The sequence below is a fragment of the Ctenopharyngodon idella genome, chromosome 3 (assembly GCF_019924925.1).
Source record: "Ctenopharyngodon idella isolate HZGC_01 chromosome 3, HZGC01, whole genome shotgun sequence".
NCBI lineage: Eukaryota > Metazoa > Chordata > Actinopteri > Cypriniformes > Xenocyprididae > Ctenopharyngodon > Ctenopharyngodon idella.
This window is the reverse complement of record NC_067222.1, coordinates 39,249,939-39,271,250: the sequence shown is the minus strand read 5'-3', so window position 1 is coordinate 39,271,250 and position 21,312 is coordinate 39,249,939. Positions and strand designations below refer to the sequence as shown.

Genomic DNA, 21,312 nt, shown 5'->3' with positions numbered 1-21,312 from the left:
CAAACGCCACTGGCCCTTTAAGTATCCCAGAGTGCTTTGCCCCAGAGTGCTAAAAGTAAACAAACCCGGGCTGCTGAAAATGAACTGAATGAATTCATTAAAGCTGCTGCAACTCCGTATTCAATATACATCCTCTAAACACAAAAGCGACAGTATGTCTTAAGTCTTTTTTTCTTCAAGACCGCAGTTATACTAAAAATAATCTGCGCAAATAGAAATATGTAGCAGTTATCGAACTGTAAAAGCGACATGAAACATACATGAGTAAGTTAGCCTACACGACGTTAATCTCGCGTGCTTTTTGGTCTTATTTTATTTAGTATTTTAGAAGAAAAAAAAAGAAAGTTCGTTACAAACTTGTGGTTTGGGGAAAATATTTATAGCTTAATATTTTGTAATATTTATAATGACAACACGTAAGAGAAAGAAATCATCATTACATCAGTCAGAATCTGCCGGCGATCGGGCTGATGGTGAACCTCTCAAGAGACTCATTCAGTGTCAGTCTGACACCAACACCCTGGATCATCATCATAATCTCAGCCCCTATTTCTCAATGAAAGCCCCTGTCAGACTGAGTGACAGCTTCTTCCACCAGCCCTGCGTTGATCTGGCGAAGGCCTTTCTCGGCAAGGTAAGCTGAGGTAAGGGTCCAACCTCAGGAATCATCTCGTGTGAAAAAATTACTGCTGAACGTTCCTAAAGTGTCAGGCGTTGTTGTTATTGATAACTAAATCTATTAAAAATCGTTTTCTCTCATTAAAATAAAGCTGAATTAGAATAAAATATAGCCTATATATAATGACGTGATGGGTCATTTTTCTGTCCAAAGGCCTTAATAATAATAAAAAACAAAGATATGACATCCAAAGTATGTAAGGTAGTAGATCTCTTTTATTGAATCCAAAAGGTTTTAATTATAGTTTGCTACATATAAAAAGGTATTTTAAATACTTTGAAGTGTCAAAAGGTCATTCGGTTTAACCGTCCAAAGGCCAATACAGCCATTTCATTTGTGATTAAAATATCTTAAAATTAAATAAATGTATATATTTTTTATTCTGGCATGATTTTATAACATCATATATCAACATAGTGCAAAATGGTATTAAAATTATGTGTAGAAGTCGTTGCTTTTTTACGAGAAATAATGTCCGAAAAAATGAATTTCATTGATGTCATTCAGAGTTACCAATATAAAGGGACCATTTTAGATCAAGTCATGCGGTCAGTATCATGTGACAGGATGTGACATCATTCAGACACCTGCACAGGATCACATGGTCATGAAGCAAAGTAACTAACTTTCTCTTAACTATCTGAAAAATCTGTGTTTTCACTTGCTCATACGCATGTCCCGAAACATCAGGTCATTCGGTACAACCGCTATAAAACATGGAAAATGTTGTAATATTTTAAAAACTTGTACTAAATATTAAATGTTTTATTGTCATTTTGCCAACTAGATAGATAGATATCAGCCTGTTAGCATTGTTTGAAAATATCATCATTCAGTAAAACCGAAACGTTGGTTAAACCGAATGACTTTTTTGGTCAAATTTTGTCCAAAAGCAGTGTTTATTGATTATAAAAACCACATAATCTCATTGTTAACACTTAATAAAACTGCAAAATTAGTTATATCTCCATTATGTTTTTTACACACTTAAAAACCTTATTCGTCAGTGACCCACATATAACAATAAAATGCTCTATTAAATGTCATTTGCATTACTAAACTGAGTTAAAGCCTTCGAAAATCTAGTATTTGGGACATTTTGTATTGTTAATTATATCAACAGTATATCATGGGGATGCAGATGGTACATAAATGGCACCATTCCTGGGACTGATTCCTGAGATTCCTGCATTATATGTTTAACTTAATATTAGTTCATTTACATTCAAATGGTCAGAAATGGCATCATCATATATTTTATTTCCATCATAGAGTATGAAGGAAAGGGTTAAGAGTGTAATCCTGAGCCCTGTCGTGTCAAAAGACAGAAAAATTACCCCAAGCCTGTAAAAAATTATTCACAGAAACTGTGATGAAATCATGAAGTGACACCCAGAAATGAGCAACACCCCAAGCACATACTCATTCCTTGGCAAGAGATTCAGGGTTCAGAAGCCCAATTCTGACTTGATGGAAGAAAATGTTTTGTAATGCCACAAAATTGTGTTGGAGCTAGTAAATAATGTGCATAAAATGTGTTAAAATCGGCATGAAACAAGTTGTGATATTCTTTTCTTCCCTAATGTGACATATAGCTGAGTGAAACGGCTTCTTAAACAAGAAAAAATGTAGGGCGGGACTTAATTTTGTCCATTGAGAATTGATTGGATGGTTGTGGTTTGCTATTGGTGGATCTCATGCGAGTGACAGGTTGCTCCGCCCTCACGCCAGTAAACACGTCATCAGAGAAGAGATGTTGCCGCAAGAGGGAGAAGTTATTTTGATTAAAGATTATGAGGGCACATGAATAATAATAATAATGAAAAAAAAGATAATGATGTACATGGATAAATCATTTATAATAAACACTGCTATATTCCATTAAGAATTGTCCATTTTGATTTAATGGTGACCTTAACGTGGTGCTTTTAGATATAAAGTTAAGAATCACTTTGGCTTCTAGGCAGAGTTTTTTAATGACTCCCTGACTAGAATGTAAACAGCATATCAATTGTGCCACGCTGATTCACTCAGTAGTGTGCGAACACTTGAAGTACAGCTTAACCTCATGGAACCATTTGAATGACGGAGTTAAATGCAGAAAGCTTTTGAATCCAGAGCACAGAATAGACTCGAACGGACAGAGAGAGGCCTAATTTGCATTTTAATGAGGTTTAAAATGGAAAGAAGGCTGCTGAAATACCAGAAAATTAGCCACATCATTGCATGGCAGTGCAGAGTTTCAGGTTCAGTTAACCAGCACAAAGTATGCCCTTGTTTGTTTTCAGTTTACCAGTGTGTAAATAGAAAGAGTGTAATGAGAAGCATGAAAAGCCATTATCATGTTGAAGGGTATCCGGTCTGACCCATAATAGGTTTCTTGATGTGACCAAGCACTCGTCCAGCGTGACAGCCTGCAGCTAGAATAGAGAAGGTGACACTTGTGGCCTTCACACTCTGTTGCGCTTACTGCATAAATATCATTTACAGTGGCCTTGCATTTGCTCTACTTCCCTGCTTGACTGGCTGTAGCATCTTTTTTAGCACATTTTAAGCAGTCTTTCAAAGGATAAGTGAACCAGATGAACCCACTTTGATTGAACACAGACTTTAGAACTACTGCAGTATTTGCCTACTGCTCTTTTATATGGGCACCAGTAATTACTTTATAAATATATGGAAGCATCATCTTGTTCATTTATAGCCATTAATCAGAGTGTTGAAATGTGGGTTGGTGAACTAGAACAAGTAAATGTTAGTGTTGCTTGCCTGTGCTAAAGGTGTTGCAAAGATGCTAGAGTGTTCTGAGGTATTTTAGCACATTGTGTTAGTGGTTTTCTATCATGGTTTAGCTGCCAAGTTCATAGAAGTGTGCACTTTGCATTCATGTTAGTTTGGTATGGTTTCGAAAAACTTTGTAGTTTACATGACTCTAAAAATATAATGTCATATATTTTTCTTACACCTTAAATATATTTTATCATTTTAAACATTAAATTAATGTTAAAAAAAATAAAAAAATAATTCAAACTAAAACTTTTTTTAAATCAATGAATATCAAGTTTTTGGGGATTCGCATCCTATGACATTTTACAACCTGAACTAACCTTGTTTTGTCATAAAAAAAAATGTAAAAGAGAAAAGTTAATTATTATTAAATATTAATATTATTTGTTAAATGTTAATAAACACAAACTATTTTAATTATATTTTCTAAGAAATAGTAATTATTTCAAATTATTTAAAAATGTACATTATCGTTCAAAAGTTTAAGTAAAGACATTTATAATGTTATTTCAAATAAATGCTGTTTTTATTTTTTAAACATTCACAAAAATATGAAGCAGCATGACTGTTTTTAACACTGATAATAATAATAATAAATGTTTCTTCAGCATCAAATCATCATATTAGAAAAATTTCTGAAGGATCATGTGACACTGAAGACTGGAGTAAGGATGCTGAAAGTTCAGCTTTACCATCACAGGAATTAAATTATATTGAAATATATATTTTTTAATATAAAGAAATATATATATTTTTTTTTTTTCAAAATTGCAATAATATTTCACAATATTACTATTTTTACTGTATTTTTGGTCAAATAAATGAAGCCTTGGTGAGCCTTACCGACCCCAAACTTTTGAACTTTTTGCCCATTTTATAAACTATCAAAAACAATCATAGATCCAATCGTTTAGAAAAATAATAGCACACCTTTGCTCAAAAAGCAACAAGATTTTAGGTATCATTAGCCAGCACCAACTCAGTCTAATGTGTCTCAGTCGATAGAATTTATTGGCACATTTGCACCACCTGCTGGACATAAGATCACTGTTTTTGTAGGAAAGAGTGTGAAATCTGGTTTCTGTGTTTATAAGGTGTTGGTGAGGAAGCTAACTGATGGCACTGAGCTCAGAGGAAGGGTTGTGGAAACCGAAGCATATTTGGGTGGGGAGGACAAGGCGTCCCACTCAGCGGGGGGAAAACGCACAGAAAGGAACACTGCAATGTTCATGAAGCCTGGGACCATCTATGTCTATCCCATCTACGGCATCTACCTCTGCATGAACGTCTCCAGCCAAGGTGAGGCTCCAAAATCCACTCTAATTGACCACACACACATAGGAATAAGGCTTTACAGGAGATGGAGCCGGAAGGCTGTAACCACAGATCCCTAACCGCTAGTTATGCAAGAAACAAGTGTTTTGTTTTGCTTCTCTCCAACTGTTTCTCATTATAGGTTAAGTTGGCACATTATATAAACCTAGAGAAAGGTTGGAGCATATGCACTCAGACACAAGCCAACAGGAAGGAGACAGCAAGGAGCCTTGCTAACTACTCTACTATGTGTGTGTGCAGGGGAGGGGGCGGCCGTGCTTTTGCGTTCTCTGGAGCCTCTGAGCGGTCAGGACGTCATGAGGGGCCTGCGTGCAGCCAAACGCAAAGCTGGAGCCAAAAACCTTAAGGACAAAGAGCTCTGCAATGGCCCGTCCAAGTTGTGCCAAGCGCTAGATATACAGCGCTGCTTCGACCGCAGGGATCTGGCCACTGATACCGAGATGTGGCTTGAGAGGGACTCGGAGCAAGAGACTGTTCCTGCTGGAGAGGTGGTGTCGGCCCATCGGATCGGAGTTGAGTCTCATGGGGAATGGGCAACCAAACCGCTTCGCTTCTACCTGAGAGGACACCCATGTGTGAGCGTGCTGAACAGAGACGCAGAGCGTCAGATGCACTCACAGTCCTCCAATGAGACGGAAAAGACAGTCTCCTGAAAGGTCTTCATGTTGTTCAGTGATTAAATGTTTTTAAAGGGATATTCAATCGAAAATTTAAATTCTGTCATCATTCATGTCATTCCAAACTTTTATAGATTTTTTTTTTGTTATTCTGTAGAACACAAAAGGAGAAGTTTAGCAGAATGTCCAAGCTGCTCTTTTCCATATAATTAAAGTGAATGGTGACCAAAGACTGTCAAGCTAGAAAAAATGACCATCAAAGCATCATAAAGTGGTTCATGGCTTGTGCTTTATATTCTCTATATACTGTTGTATATAGTATTATCTATATACTATAAGTCTTCTAAAGCCATGTGATAATGTGAGCAAAACACTGAAGATTAAGCCGTTCACCAATAATTTACCAGTAATTTTCAGGGTTATTTCACCCAAAAATGTCAATTCTCATTACTTACTCGCCCTCATATTGTTCCAAACCCATAAGACCTTCATTCATCTTCGGAACACAAATTAAGATATTTTTGGTGAAATCCGAGAGTTTTCTGACCTCCTTATACAGAGTAATGTCATTCAAAATGTCAAGGTCCAGAAAGGTAGTAAAGACATAGTTAAAATATTCGACATGACTGCAGTAGTTCAACTTTAATTTTATGAAGCGACGAGAATACTTTTTGTGCGCAAAAACAAAACAAAAATAATGACTTTATTCCAAAATTTCTTCTCTCCCATGTCAGTCTGCGTTGTATAGACAGTGCATCCTCGTCGCTTCTACAGCATCGGCCAATACGGAGTCGGCGTTCTGACGTAGAACCCGGAAGTGCAGCACTGTCTATACAACGTAAACAGCGTAGGAAACTGACATGGGAGAGTGGGAATAAAGTCATTATTTTTGGTCAGAAACCTCTCGGATTGCATCGAAAATATCTTAATTTGTGTTTCGAAGATGAACGAAGGTCTTACAGGTTTGGGACAACATGAGGGTGAGTAAATAATGAGATTTGTCACATTTGAATGAACCATTTTTTGGCGTTTGATTTCTGAACATGTCTGTTTTTGTAACAGCATGTTTATTTAATAAATAGTCTTGTTATTCCTGGTGCTTATCGATTTTACAGATGTTTGGAAAACTATTTTGCACCATTTTGTAGCAATTACAATTCTGTGTTTCTCCGCACTGGAGTCTTCAGGGCATGCAGACTTATGGTCTGGAATTACCATCATGGCATGTGTTTTTGGTCTTGTTTGCTTGAGGAGATGATATATCACATCAGGGAACGATATCAAAATAGGGGATGCTTGGATGGAATACTTAAACAGTCCATTTAATGGCTGCCCAAGGATGAACCGCACATCACGACCCCTGAATCATTTATTAAAATCAACCACATATGAGGTAAAATCATGACAACATAAAAATCTTTGGTCAATGCAGTTATATACAGTAGATTATGCGAGACTCACTCCATAAGCCTCTTCTGAAACCGAGCAGGTCATTATTTTGTTGCAGCTGAAAGCATTTTTCTCCTGATTTAGGTTATTTAAGCCACTGATGATGAGCAAACACGTCACACCGTTCTCAGACTCATGGCGAGCTGAATGATCTATTACTCTGGTGGCGACTGAAACAGAGAGATGATGGGGTCCTCATGGTTGGTTATCACTAAAACACTGCGAAACTTGTCGAATAAAGTTTTCAGCTGCGAGCGACGCATGTTCTCATTGTACATGATCTCTTCCAGGTGATGATGGCCTCTGAAGTAATGCAGCAGCCTAAAGAAAGACAACAAGACAATATCTACATTTATATGCATGCAAATAATCCATTTATAATGTAAACACCTCATTCAATCCAAATAGAAATCTTGATTGAATTGGAAGGGGTGATGTAAACCTTAAATAATCCACTAAACAGGAAAAGTATATGTAAACACTTGAATCTGACTATTTTCTCAATTGGATTTAAAAATACCATGTGCACAAATGCAGTGTCGTGATACACATATTTACGTTTTACATCTTATAAATGTGCATATATTTATTTACGTCTCGCATCTTACGACTGGGCTGCGTTTCTCAATCATCAACCGAAGCACAAGCTATTAAAGCTCCACCCTCTTCTGGAAAGCGGGCAGGGAGCAACAGCTCATTTGCATTTAAAGGGACACACACAAAGGGTGTGTTTTTGCTCACACCCAAATAGGGGCAAATTTGACAAGCTATAATAAATGATCTGTGGGGTATTTTTAGCTGAAACTTCACAGACACATTCTGGGGACACCAGAGACTTATATTACATCTTGTAAAAGGGGCATAATAGGTCCTCTTTAATCATAGAGACCAATGGTTCTACTATCTACTTAGGCTTACAATGCTCTTGGGAAACGCAGCCCTGGTCAGTGAATGAGACTGAATATTTACTAAATAGTTGCTTTTATAAAAAAAATAAATAAATAAAAAAAAAGCTCTTTTGACACATGTCAGCTTTCATGTTAAATGTGTCATCAAGGCAAAAACTACATTTATACTGGTGGTACTGTAGCAGTGTTTAGGGTTCATATAAATGCAACTTTCAGAATAAGAAATTAGACTGGATTCATTCTGATTAATGAAAATGGGTGCACGAAAACCTACCTACTGTTCAGAACAAAGTCAGGTTTGAGATTAAAAAAAAAAAAAAACACTCTGTCACCTGGCAAACAAGCGTAGATCCTCTGGGTTCTGCGCCGCTGGGACACAGAGGATGGCCTGCCGCTCATGTTCAGTCAGGCTGGCCAGAAGAGTTTCCGTCATTCTTTTATTGAGAGGAGAGTCTCCTCCGGTCTGCAGCTCAGCGCTGGAGTTATCCATACTGGGACTCGTCAGGGTCATGTCATCGCTACTTGCTGCAGAGAGAAAATGAGAAACTGCTGAGACTTTATTTGATTAAAAGGGCGTCTCTACTCTCAAGTGTGTGTCTGTGTGGTGTTGTAGTTAATTGGGTTGCATACTGGGAGAGCCGAAGCTCAGGGCACTGGGCGTGCTCAGACTTCGGCCTGTAACACGTGCGACAAGGGGTGGCTCCTCCTCCCGCAGACCAGGCTCTTCCTCGATGGGTGGGACCATCAGATAAACATACGTATGGATCTGAAACAGCAGCCGGTGCTGGAGCATCCATACCACCATCTGAATGAGCTGGGCCTGCTCAGATACACACATAATGGTTACAATAGTTACTGCATCTTCAAGTAGGGGATAACTGCCTTAAAGGGGTACTTCACCACTGGCAAATTGGGCTTCCAATAAAACTTGGCTGCTTATGCAGGAGAAAGGTGAAAAAATTTAAAATCGGTGATACTTGACTTCAGAGAAAACTTCCCATAATGCACTGGGTGTTCAAGGCCACTCCCACTAGTCTGTTATGGATACGCTTACCAGAGTCAAATACCACCTTGCTTTAGTAGGAAATACTTCTTAGCAAACTTATAGTCATAATAGTGTCGACTTGTAATGTTCCTGGTGCGAGAATTCAAAAAGTAAAAGTAGCGCGAGTTAATTACTTTCGGTTTCCAGTGAAGGATCCAGCGTGTTGTAAGCAGTGGCTAAAGGCTGCAAAGAATGGTAAATACAGAGAGAACGCCATGACGAAGAATCTGAAAAACCTCCGTAACAATACAAAACGAGTTAAAAATTGGCAAAGTTACACCTTAACCACCTAAACCTTGACCCTTATTGATCATTGTTGAGACTAAATCAGATGAATAATGAATGAATATGTCCACACAAAACAAAAAACCACCAACAGTCCTTTGTCAGGGTAGTTCTATATTTAATTTTTGACAGGAATGAAAACAAGGCTGAGGAACAGAAGTGCAGTGTGACAATGGACTGTAATTTTTCAATAGCCGATTGTTCAGCTGACGAAACATCTTTCCAAAAGACTTTCAGTAGACCAAAAACTCTATAAAACAGTTTTGAAAGTTACATGTGATGTAGGTCTTTTATATAGCGCATACCATTGGAAAGACCCCTTCACAGCCTCATTAATTCAATGTGACATCTACCCTGACTAAAGTTTATACATCTGAAAGAAAAACATGGCTTTTAAAGGACTAATCAACCTAAATAATTAATTACAAAATAATTATTTCTGACATAATTATTCATAACATTTTTACAGAAATTTAAAGTTTAAAGAATAACGTTTAAGTGAATTTAACTAATCTCATAGTTTTGATTTGAATACACATCTGTCAGGCCGACGCATGCGGTCTAGCGGCAAAAGTTCAAATTTGGATCTGAAAATTCAGCATTTGCATATGTACGGAACTCCACAATGCTTCTGTACTGAAAATGAATTACTTCCTGTCTGTCTTACACTAACCTCATGCACAGGGGCATCCAGTGGATTCCTGAACTCAGACAGAGATACAGGAAGTGAGAACTTGGCTAACATGGAGGGCAGGTCATGACCTGGAAATTGGAGGGCGAACTGCTCAGCCAGAGGAGAGTAGCTGGGGGGGGGGGGGGAAATCATGATTAATGTCTGCAGTGAGATTTTTTGAAGGAATTAGATTTTTTTGTTTAACTTTGTACACTGTGTACATTAGAACACAGACAATGCAAAAGAGCTTTGACTGGTTTTCTAGAGAGCACATACTCACATGCAGATGTTTGCATGGGGGGAGAGCATATACACGTTGTTCTCACAGAGAGGGTAGATAATGATGGCTTTACCCCAGTACACCAAATGCGCAGCTATCTGGAAGACCTGTGAAAGGCAGTGTAACATTTCAGAGCAGGGTTCCTCCAAGAGGCCAAAGCCCAATAGTGCGGGCCTCAGCAAACCTCCAAGGGGGGGCTTAAGATGACTAAACCCTTCTAATGCATTAAAAAAAACTGTATATACCTGTTGCATTCCCGGCTCGTAAGCTTATAAAACAGCCATAATATTTTTCAACTAAAACCATATTGTATCTGATCAGTAACATCTCATTAATGAGTGAATGTGCAATTTTTTTTTATGTTTTGAATGTTACCATGTTTTTTTTTTTTTTACCATGCTATTACTTCATTTACCCCTTTTTGTTAATTTAAAAATTTAAATTTAAAATGTTACAAGAACTACAGCAAAAACCAGCATGATGCAAGAATTTTTTTTTTTTCAATATATATGAGAAATTTATAAGTACATATAATATGGTAATTACCAGTGTGAACTCCATTAAATTCAATGGATTTAATTAAATTCCTTTGAACTTAAAAATGCATGACTGCTCAAAATAGTCTAAATTTATGAAAACTACACATTCTTTTTCTGACAAGTCAAAACAACATGATCAATGACGAAAATGACGATAATAATCTCCTTTTCATGCTGCAGTGGTTCATCAATAGGTGGCAGCAGAGTGAAATGTGGACTTCTTTTTCGATCCATCTTTTTCAGATTTTGACTATTTGGTCTAATAAATTCTGATCTACAAACAGAGGTTAATTTAATTTGTGTAAATTCTGTGTGTATGCGCAAGCATCTGGGAAGAAAAAAATGTGTGTTTAGTGTAGGAAAGAGGCTAAATGTAGTTTACAGAAGACAACAAATGTCTATTTGAGACAAATTTCACAACTAATAGATGATATAATTTCATGTGTAAAGCCTCAGTTCTCTTTCAGGTCAAAATGGACCCGAACACAAAATATGTAACAATTTAGTTTAAATGGTTATATCTCCTAGATGTTTTTATTAAATAATAATAATAATAATAATAATAATAAAAAACTGTAGAGAAGTATCCGGTTTGTAAAAGTGGGATTTCTGGACCTGGATTTCAGGTCATGTAAATAAATCTCAAAAATCACTGAGTAATTTTTTAATGAATATACTTTTTTTTCTAGTTATGCAAAGCTTTAAAATATTTTATTGTGTAGAAACTGTAAAAAAAAAAAAAAAAAAAAAAAAAATTATATATATATATATTATTATTTATTTATTTATTTTTTTATCCTTATCCAGTAAACCATGAACTAAGAGTCTAAGGCCTTTGAATATTGTCGTGGACAATATATATTGCAGTCAAAAAGGTCAAAAAACAGTTTTAGACTATATATTATAGTCTATCCAAAACATTTCTTCCATAATGTTATTACAACAGAATAGTTTTCTGTCCACAAGGTGGCAGTATAAGACTAACTATATCAAAAACAAACGCTGCATAACTTGTGGAACATAACTCTTAATTTTATTCCCTTAACCTGCAGGTGTCAGTACACCATCATATTTTTGCCAGAACCTTCAAGACTAAAACTACAGCTTGTCTTTGTCAAACCAATAAACTATTTCCAAAGATGAGAAAAGGACATAGCTAATAAAAGTGCACAGTGGCGTATAGTCTTTGACCTGCAGGAGAGCCAGGTCAGCGTCTTGAGCCAGCTGCTGCAGGTTCTTCACGGCTGAGCAGGTCTTGATGAGCCGCACTAGAGCAGGAGAGCAGTCCAGAGGGAGCTGAGCCAGCAAGGCCTTTTCATTGTCCAGCAGCAGCAGTGCGTGATATGGCCTGCAGGGGGCACACCATGACAACACTACTTGCTGTTCAAATTACACTCTGGTCTAAATAGCAAGTGCACTTGATCATGCATAAAAAGCAGGCAAGACTATGTTTAGATTATCAGATTACCATACTATTGCTAAAGTAAACAGTATACACCCTGTGCACAAAGAATAGATAGATGAATTACTGTATTTGTACTATATAACAAAGCATACTGATGAATACTATATCCTATTATTCAATGTGATAAAGAGCGCTGGATGAACCAGAAGCTGCATCTTTATAAACATCCTTTTCTTGCATGAAAAAAGAAAAAGAGTTCACAAGATTTCATAAAGAAAGCAAATTAGCTGATTTTATTTTCAAGAAAATAACTGGAGCAACTTTCTGAATTAAATGCAACATGATGAGGGCATGTGACTGAAATGTTGCTAAATATCCTGGATATATGCTGTAACTCACCGAATGGCCTTTAGGCTGCGCTCAAGAGCCTCTGGTGGGATGTGTTTCCCTCCAACACGGTGGATTTTGTGTGGCAGGCAGAAACTGACCTCAAGCCAGTTATTAATGTGAAGCCGAACAACTCCAGTTGTGCAGAGACTGAAAACAATACACAGTGTATAAGGTTACCATGACAGAAATTACAAGAGTGTTTCTTTCAGTTTACAATATGAACAAAAGTCAAGTATGTTTGTCCACCTTATTTTGCAAAGCAGAAGTAAGCTATTTTCTGTGAATGTGCGATACTTTTGATACATTAGATGCTATATAGGGAAATAACTAAGATGACAAAGTGCAGTAAATGCTGTGTTTACAAACCAGTGTGTTTATGACTATGACAATAAATTAAAATAATATGACAACAAATACCACTTTGCAATATCAAGCAGCATAACATTTAAGTTACAAATGGATGCACCCATAAGGTGGTTGCAACATTAATTCATATTTGAAAATTATGTTTTTCATGTTTTCATGCATAAGAATTTAAGTTAAAGCATCTACAACAGTTGTGAAACACACCTGTAACCCTTGTAGCATTTTACATGCAGCATGATTTAGCTCAGCAGGACATTTCCTTTTAAACAATTATAGCCCTAACTAACCATTTCCCTACTCCTAACCATAACCTACCCCTATAATCAAAGGTAAATTTGTTAATAAGAATGTTATCAACCCCAGGTGACAGAGTGCTTGGGTAAATGACGGTTAACGTAACACCACTCACCTGTCATAGACCTCTTTTAGGTCTCTAGCTAATTTACACTTGGGAAGGATCTGGCGAAACGGCGACTGTGGGGTGCCGTCTGCTGTAATAACAGGTAAACGGCATTGTGAAAGTCATGTAACACCTTCAGTGATTATATCTGCAGGACAAACATTGCAGATCTCGAGGGGATGAGATGTCTCACTCTCAGTCATGGTGGTGACCTCGTCCTGCACTGCTAGCATGAGCTTGGCCTCTCTGGTGAGGTACTGACATCTGCGCTCCTCGTGCTGCAGGGCTATGGCAATGCGACGAGACAGGTTATGCATACAGTTGATGACTGAGGCGTCTGCATTGGCCTGTAGAAGATGAAAACAGAGATGAAAAAGAGTAAAAAATGTTAGTACTTTTTGCTTGGTTACACAAAAAGTTTCTCTAAACCATATGAAACCAACATGAATACAAATAGAAAGAAAAAAAAAAACTGCGTATATTTTAAATTACATTTAAAACAATTTTCCCTGGACTTTTCATTGACAAATATCTCTAATGCAAACTATTAAATTAAGTTACAGTACAGAACAGTCTTCGTTTTGCCTCTCTTTTCCTGTTTTACTGTTCACAATGCCTCTCACAAAGAGCAAAATAAGTTTTTCTATTCAGATATTTTTCTCCAAGATTTAACCCCCTAATATTTACAATGTACTGTAGTTACACGATTATAGAGGACAAGAAACATCTCAAAGAACTATTATTATGTGAAGTGTATATAATCTTATTATAATCTAAAATGTTTCAGTTAAATTTACATTTACACACATTACATTATTCCACAAAAATACATGGCGTATATATGGAAACAGTCATTGTTCATTTGATTCATGCAATAATTCATACACGCAAAGACTTGAATACACCTTTTGTGTGATTAACGTTTTTAATTTCTGCATTTTGATTTTTTTAAAGGGGGCATAAAGTATAACCCAACAAAAACATACAACCTATTAACAACCTAATATTTTACAGAATATTTTTATGTTTCAAATGTGCACATACATTAAATTTGCAGACTAATGGTGGGCAGTGGGACAGAGGGAGGGTGCCGAGATAGGGAGTGGGCATTGCTTGAGAACTGATAGGAGCGTGACTCTGCGTTTTCTGCAGCTGGAGCTTTGACTCAGCACTCTGTCATGTTAAGTCATGGTGGCAGAGGGGTGGGTCTGATCATGTGCAGTCTGATTGTGCAGAGAACAGAGTCCCGCCTCCCTGTCAGTCTGTCTGATAGACAGCACACTGGAGGCTTATCACAATCCGCACCCTTTCTGAGAAACTCTTGACCTCAGATATCCTCACAAACAGATGATTCACTATATAGGGGCTCCAAAATTATTCAGTATTAAAAATATATAATTTTTTTTTTTTTTTGTAACACATATTAAACAACGATCAAACCAAATTATGATTTTTTTCCTTAGTTCAAACAGAGGCCCTGTCCTTCATCAAGCATACAAAAGTGTCCAGACACTGGACATTTTGTATCTTAATTTAGAACAAATGTATGTCTTTCTTTAAAATAAATGGCACTTAATTTGATTTTTTTTTTAATCTAATGCCATTCTGTACTGTAATGTCAATGTGTCATGCAAAGACTAGGGATTAATTCAAACTATAGTCTCACATAGCCTATATATATATATATATATATATATTGTGTGTGTGTTGTGTTTGTACATATATATTATATTGTTTTCATTAAGGGTTTATTTAAATATACTTTTTTTCTTACCCTTAATGCAAAAACCACACTGAACAGGATCATGGTGGGCAGCTCTCTTTTGGGGGAGGGGTCAGTTTTAGAGACCTGGGGAAAGGAAAATTATTATTAAGTATAATTAGATTAAGCTCATTTTATTATTAAGTATGCATTTCAAGAAGGAGACACATGCTGATACTTTTAGAGCAATGATAAATAATGTTTTGCTTTCTTTTAAAGTTACTTATCTTACATAAAGTTAATTGAATGTTGCATAAAGTGTACTGCAGTTCAAGTTTTAAAAAAGTACAATCTTGAAAGAAACTATTTCTTATATTTGAGAAATAAATGTGAACTATTAAGTATGCGTATGTAGAATATACTTGTATTGTGCAGGTTAGTATAACAGAGTTTTGTGTTGATAACATATATGCAGCACACGTAACAGAAAATGTGATCATTTATTAATATGATTCAATGCTGAATTTACCTGCAGCTTGACTTTGTTTATTATGAATCTTTGTTCTAAAGCAGGTTAAATTCTCATTCAACGAATGCAAAGAATTTCTTGGCATAGTGGTCTTCTAACATATTTTCTCTTTAACAGAAGGTGGAGCTGTTAGCCTGTGATCATGTATGTTGAGGCAATATCACCAGCAGCTCATCATACATACAGCAGCTTCCTGATGACTCAAACATTTCAGATATTTATGGAAAGAATAAATGGCCAAATTACACCGTTCAAAATCCTTCACTTTCAGACTATAACCTATAAGATTTTTAAGTAATGAATACTTTTATTCATCAAGGATGCATTAAATTAATCAAAAGTGACTGTAAAGATATTTATGTTACAAAATATTTCTATTTCAAATAAACGTTGATCAGATTTTGGTTTCCACAAAAATATTTAGCAGCACAACTGTTTTCAACATTGTTAATAATCTTGATCATCAAATCAGTATATTAGAATGATCACGTGACACTGAAGACTGAAGTGATGGTGCTTTGACATCACAGGAATAAATTACATGTTAAAATATACTAAAAACAGAAATTAGATGTTTTAAATTGCAATAAAAGATATTAGCATGTCTCACCTGAATACTGTGCGGAGGCTGCAGTAAGGTTGGATGTCCGACGAAGCGCACATTGTCTATTTTTAGTTCAAACTTCTTGCCGCACATATCAGACTTGGTGGCCAAGATGGTGGCGAGAATAATATCAGAAAACCTTTGAAGGTAAAGGAATAAAAAGAGGAATAAAGAAAAGACATCACAGGAGGAGTAAAACTAAAATTAGTGGATGTAATTACAGCGGAGGGTCTGATTGGGTTTCAAGTGCTAATCTACTCAGCACTGAGAATTATACACTCACATACTGTATAAATTTCTAGGGGATTCACAAGGGATGGGTGATTGGGCAAATGATTTGGTGAAGCCTCTGGACTTTTTCCCTGATCTAAACCTTTAAAAAGGCACTTATAAGTGAGAATGCGGGTGACTGTATCCCTCTGGCAGAGTGATGAATCTGGTGGTTTATATTTCACCCACTCAGACAAGGTCCTTTAGAGTGAGATAGACCCCAAGAAGGCCCATGGTACAAAAGTCAATGATCTGATTTAAACATTTAATTATCTGAGGAAAAAAAAAAAATGAAAGGAAAACAGGTCTTGAAATGTGTTGTGCTCACGAGCATTGCATTAATGCAGGCCCCATCACCTGTACCACATTTGATTGAATGGCATTTCTTGAAGTATCTCAGGCGATTCTCCCGCAATACTGTATTTCAATTCATTTCAATTAGCAAAATTACAACTTATTCAAATCCGTGACCCAAGATTTAAGCTGATACTATGATCTTAGACATAAATTACACAAGCTATCACAATTACTCACAATTTCTCAGATTATACTTGCCGTTTGAATGCATATATATATATACTGTGAACAAAACAGAATATATATATATATATGTCAGACAAATGATCAGGGAGAAAAGATGGGGTGCTCTGGAAAAAGGAGAGGTGGTTTAGAGAATGGTGGTTTAATCTTACCCTTCTACCAACTGTTCATCAGTTAGTGGAGTTTGTTCTCTGAAATGGGAATAGGGCCATAAAGAAAGAAAAAAAAACAAACAAACAAAAAGAAAAATATGCAGCAGACAAGTTGGCAGGATGCATGACAAGGGTGACAAAAACGAACCAAATTTTAAGATTGAAGACTGATCAACCAGGACAGTAAGTTTGTTTTCTTTTTATATTTTTAAATCTGTTAAAGGGGCTATATGTAAAAATTTTCATATAATAATGGATTTTTTATTGCCAATGTGTAAACAGCTTGTAACGAAACTTTAAAAAAAAAAAAAAAAAAAAAAAAAAAAACGAGACCTTCCCCGACTTCCTAGGTTGTCTATGAAAGCCTGTAGACTGATTTTTATATGAAGGTCTCGGGATGTTTTTGCCAGGAAAATCAACAGGATGTGGCATTTATGCACTTCTGAGAGCCTTTCTTCCACATTAAAAGGAATGCTTATACAATGTTCAGGATAATGCCAAAGAGCCATTCTGTACTGTAATGTCAATTTGTCATGCAAAGAAAATGGATTAATTCAACCTATAGTCTCACATAACCAGATCTATATAGTCTCAAATATACTTTATAATCAAACTATCATAGCGGTGCAATTTTAATGACTAATAACAAGGGTTTCTAAATTCTACATATAGCCCCTTTAAAATTGCCATTATTTATGTATTTGTTTGTTCATTCATTTAACGTAATAATTTAACTTTATCAATTAGTTGACTATTGTGATAATATGTTATCACAAAGGACACCCCATGATGTTGTATGGCATTGTTTTTGTGCCATTATACAGGTGAAGTTTTAGGCTTATAATTATAATTTTGCCTATGATGATAATAATAATAATAATAATAATAATAATAACAATAATAATAATGTAGCCCACTATATATCAATATATCACGCAATAATGATGTTAAACAGATTTCAGAGTGATACAGTGACACTATTTTACGACACCCAATCACATTATGTATTATTATTTACATAATATATGTAAATATTAGGGGTGTGACGAGATTAATGTGATGAGATTTCTTGTCGAAGTGAAAAGCTGTCTCGCGATATTGCCATGATGGAGTGTGAGGGTGAAATTAGGATAGAATATTTCACCGCTACGTTTACATTATGCCTCCACAGTTGTTTTTGCTTTTTATAGAAATAAAATCCATTTAATTCAGTTGGATAATGGTCGCCGCCGCTCTCTATTCACAGAGTACGCATGTGAAAGCGAAAGTAAAACGCGAGCGTGAATTCAAACGCGATTTCAATACCCCACATTTTGAAAGCGGCTCCCTGATGCATGCAAATATCTCCCAATATGAAATATATCTTAGGCTGGTCTGTGTAGTTTTAACCATCTCTCAGCTCTGTGTCATGATTGAAGAAAAATGTGGCCTCTATTTGCACTTTGAATATTGAGAGAGTACTTTGATTATGGTTGCACTTATTGTTTGCACTTAATAAGACTAAGAGAAAAGTGCATTCATTCATTTAATGGTAACACTTTATAATAAGGTTTCATTAGTTTAACTACTTTAGTTACATGAACTAAGAAAGAACAATACTTTGGCATCATTGTTTAACATTTACACATTATTAAAATCAAAAGTTGTATTTGTTAACATTAGTTGATGCACTGTAAACTAACATGAACAAACAATGAATGACTGTATTTTTATTCACTAACATTAAAGAATAATAAATAAATACTATAGCAAATATATTCCTCATATTATACTTTTTATTTCTATGATCATTTTGTGGAAAAGAGTTCAGTTAGGAGGTCAAAAGTTGTAGAAGCTCATAAATCATGTACAATAAGGCCTGAAGAGACTCATATGAGATCATACAGAAGAGAAGCCAGTCAGTTGAGTTTGTGGCAAAGCCTTTTACAGTGCTTGAGTATTGTTGTCTTTTACTGCATATGATAATTCATACTCAGAAAGTAGAACTGAAATGACATTCATTACAAGATGATTAGTTAAAACATTTCTAATGCACCTGCAGACTATTTTTCCAGTCATGTTTTGGATTTTATTGAGGATTTATTATATTATAAACATAATAAAAATGTGTTTTAAGTAGCAGAAACATAATATAATTGCATAATATATTTACTAGGAGTGTGACAAGACACGAGATTGACTTCACGAGAACGAGACAGGACGAGATTTTTTCACAGTATTTTTACATCCAAAAACAAACAGCACAATGAACATAATAAACTCTTGTGACAATGGTGATCTCTTAACATGCCAATAGGGTTTATCCCATGCAGAAAAATGCTGACAGAATAATTTAGGTTATATGTTTGGTGTATTAGCAGAAAGCACATTTACATCAACAACATGTACAGTTCTAAAGCAACTTAAGTCAAAAAGGAATTAATAAACCCTTGATAGTACCTTGAATCACCATCCTGATCCTCCGTAGTGTCACCTGATGTATTCAACACATATGGACTCCGCTGTTTTGCTTTAATGACATAAAAATACACACCATGAAAAGTACAATTCTTTGTGTCTACTGCATGTGTAAAGTAATGTGATTGACAGTGGAAATGTTTCAAAATGTATCAGCTGTAATGTATCAATCACAGATGTGGCAGTGTCAGGTTGATACTCATCACATGCAGACATAAATATTAGTCTCCAGTAGAAACACCAGGATGACATACAGAAGAGGATACGGGAACACTTACATGCTGCTGATGAGGTATTTTCAGATATCTTCTGGAACGGGTATCGGAAGAGCAGTTTATTTCCTCTGCTGCCAGAGCTAACTAGTATAACGCTTATGGGACTTGTTTTTTCTCCATTTGGCTGCAGGCTGGATTCTGACTGTTTCCACATCAGCTTCGCATCTGAATTTAAATCTGCAGACCACTGCTTGTACATCCTGACGCGTTTTCTAAAGTATATTTAATCTCAAGAGAATTAAGGTTGCAGCTGGAGCTGAAAACGTGCAATGTAACATTTACAATACAGGTTTGGACAGCTAAAGGATTGCACTGCGTGAGAATTTAACTGAATGAGTGCAGGACACCCGGTGCTTTTGATGAACTGCATCTCTGATAACCTGAAAAAAGAACTGACCTAAACGAATATGGGAGATAATGGCAGTATAACACGTTCTGTTAGCCTGCTTGCTAGCCAAAAGCTAATGCAAAAAAACACTAATGCAAACCAGTTAATGGTATCATTAAATAGATAGTAAACCAAAATGTTTTGTCAATCAGTCACCAGCTGGAGTCATTGAATGTCACATATTCTGACAGTGAAGTTTAGAACTGAGAGCTGCATAAATAAACGTCATTCCTTACTGACACATACAACATTGTTTGGTGTTACACTATGTGCGCCGAAGAAATACAAATGACTGGATGCAATGGTTCCGCATATATATATATATATATATATATATATATATATATATATATATATACTCCCTACTTCCTGCAAATTTCACCCTAAAATGAAAATTAAGTCATCATTTGCTCACCCTGGTGTTGTTCTAGTGATGTATGCCCTCTTTTTTCGTTTTTGGACCACAAAAGGAGAATTAAAAAAAAAAAAAAAAATGTCCCGCTCATGCTTGTCTTTATAATGGCAGTGAATAGCGACCAGCATCAAGCTTTTTAAAAAAAGACGAAATGGTATCACAGAATGGTACCATTTGACACGTCCTATAAGTGTTCTGGGTGTATATGATAGGGTGTGGTAACTTGGCCGTTGGTTTTCTGTGCACAGCTACACTGCCTAGAATGATGACAATATTCCAGTGGTCCTTAAAGGGGGGTTATCACACAGTTTCTGCCAATCTCATGTTAATCTTGAGTACATATAGAGTGACAATGCATCCTTCATATCTCTGATAAGTCTTTAGTTTTGTCATATTTCTAAAAGATAGATATGCTAAACCGAGTCTTTCCGGAAAAAGCCGAGATCCTGGAGGCGTGTCTGCAGTCAGTGCCGTGGGCGGAGCTAACGAGACAGCGCGCGCAGCTTCTGCGTAGAGATGTCTGCTAGCTGCGACATCATTATAAATACAAAGGGAACAAAAACGTTCGTGTTGTTTACATTATATGCACTTGCGCGCCGATTGCCAACAAAACACAGACATCTGATGCAGCTTTACTTACCACCCGTGATCTGCAAATCCAGCGCCAAACTGGGACTTGTTTACAAAGTATTCATCACCAAAATCCCGGGAACAAACAAACATACATGCACAACTCCGTTGCTGCCTCGGAAAAACAAACTTCATCCACGGTTCCCTTAACGCTGGGTTCTTTGGGAAGCTGAAAAAGGTAATCTTTCCCTC

The 21,312-nt window shown here is 36.2% G+C and overlaps 2 protein-coding genes across 4 annotated transcripts; one reads left to right on the top strand and one right to left on the bottom strand.

Annotated features, from left to right (window-relative positions):
- The first annotated feature begins 69 nt into the window (after positions 1–69).
- mpg (N-methylpurine DNA glycosylase) lies at positions 70–6,511 on the top strand. Its single transcript, XM_051887704.1, has 3 exons — positions 70–634; positions 4,561–4,765; positions 5,042–6,511. The coding sequence occupies exons 1-3, from the start codon at positions 407–409 to the stop codon at positions 5,452–5,454; spliced, it is 846 nt and encodes a 281-aa protein (XP_051743664.1). The 5' UTR covers positions 70–406; the 3' UTR covers positions 5,455–6,511.
- A 258-nt stretch (positions 6,512–6,769) lies between these two features.
- Positions 6,770–20,363, bottom strand: nprl3 (NPR3-like, GATOR1 complex subunit). Of its 3 annotated transcripts, none has more exons than XM_051887700.1 (14): positions 19,691–20,363; positions 19,395–19,464; positions 16,956–16,994; positions 16,000–16,132; positions 14,933–15,007; positions 13,352–13,505; positions 13,168–13,249; positions 12,402–12,539; positions 11,789–11,945; positions 10,059–10,165; positions 9,779–9,908; positions 8,406–8,595; positions 8,108–8,300; positions 6,770–7,188 (listed from the first exon to the last, which is right to left on the bottom strand). In XM_051887700.1, exons 1-14 carry the CDS (start codon positions 19,884–19,886, stop codon positions 7,023–7,025), a joined length of 1,830 nt encoding a protein of 609 aa, XP_051743660.1. In that variant the 5' UTR covers positions 19,887–20,363; the 3' UTR covers positions 6,770–7,022. The 3 variants fall into 3 exon arrangements, with proteins under 3 accessions (XP_051743660.1, XP_051743661.1, XP_051743662.1); XM_051887701.1 differs by having other exon boundaries at positions 13,168–13,246; positions 19,691–20,361; XM_051887702.1 differs by lacking the exon at positions 16,956–16,994 and having other exon boundaries at positions 19,691–20,362.
- Between the last annotated feature and the right edge of the window lie 949 nt (positions 20,364–21,312).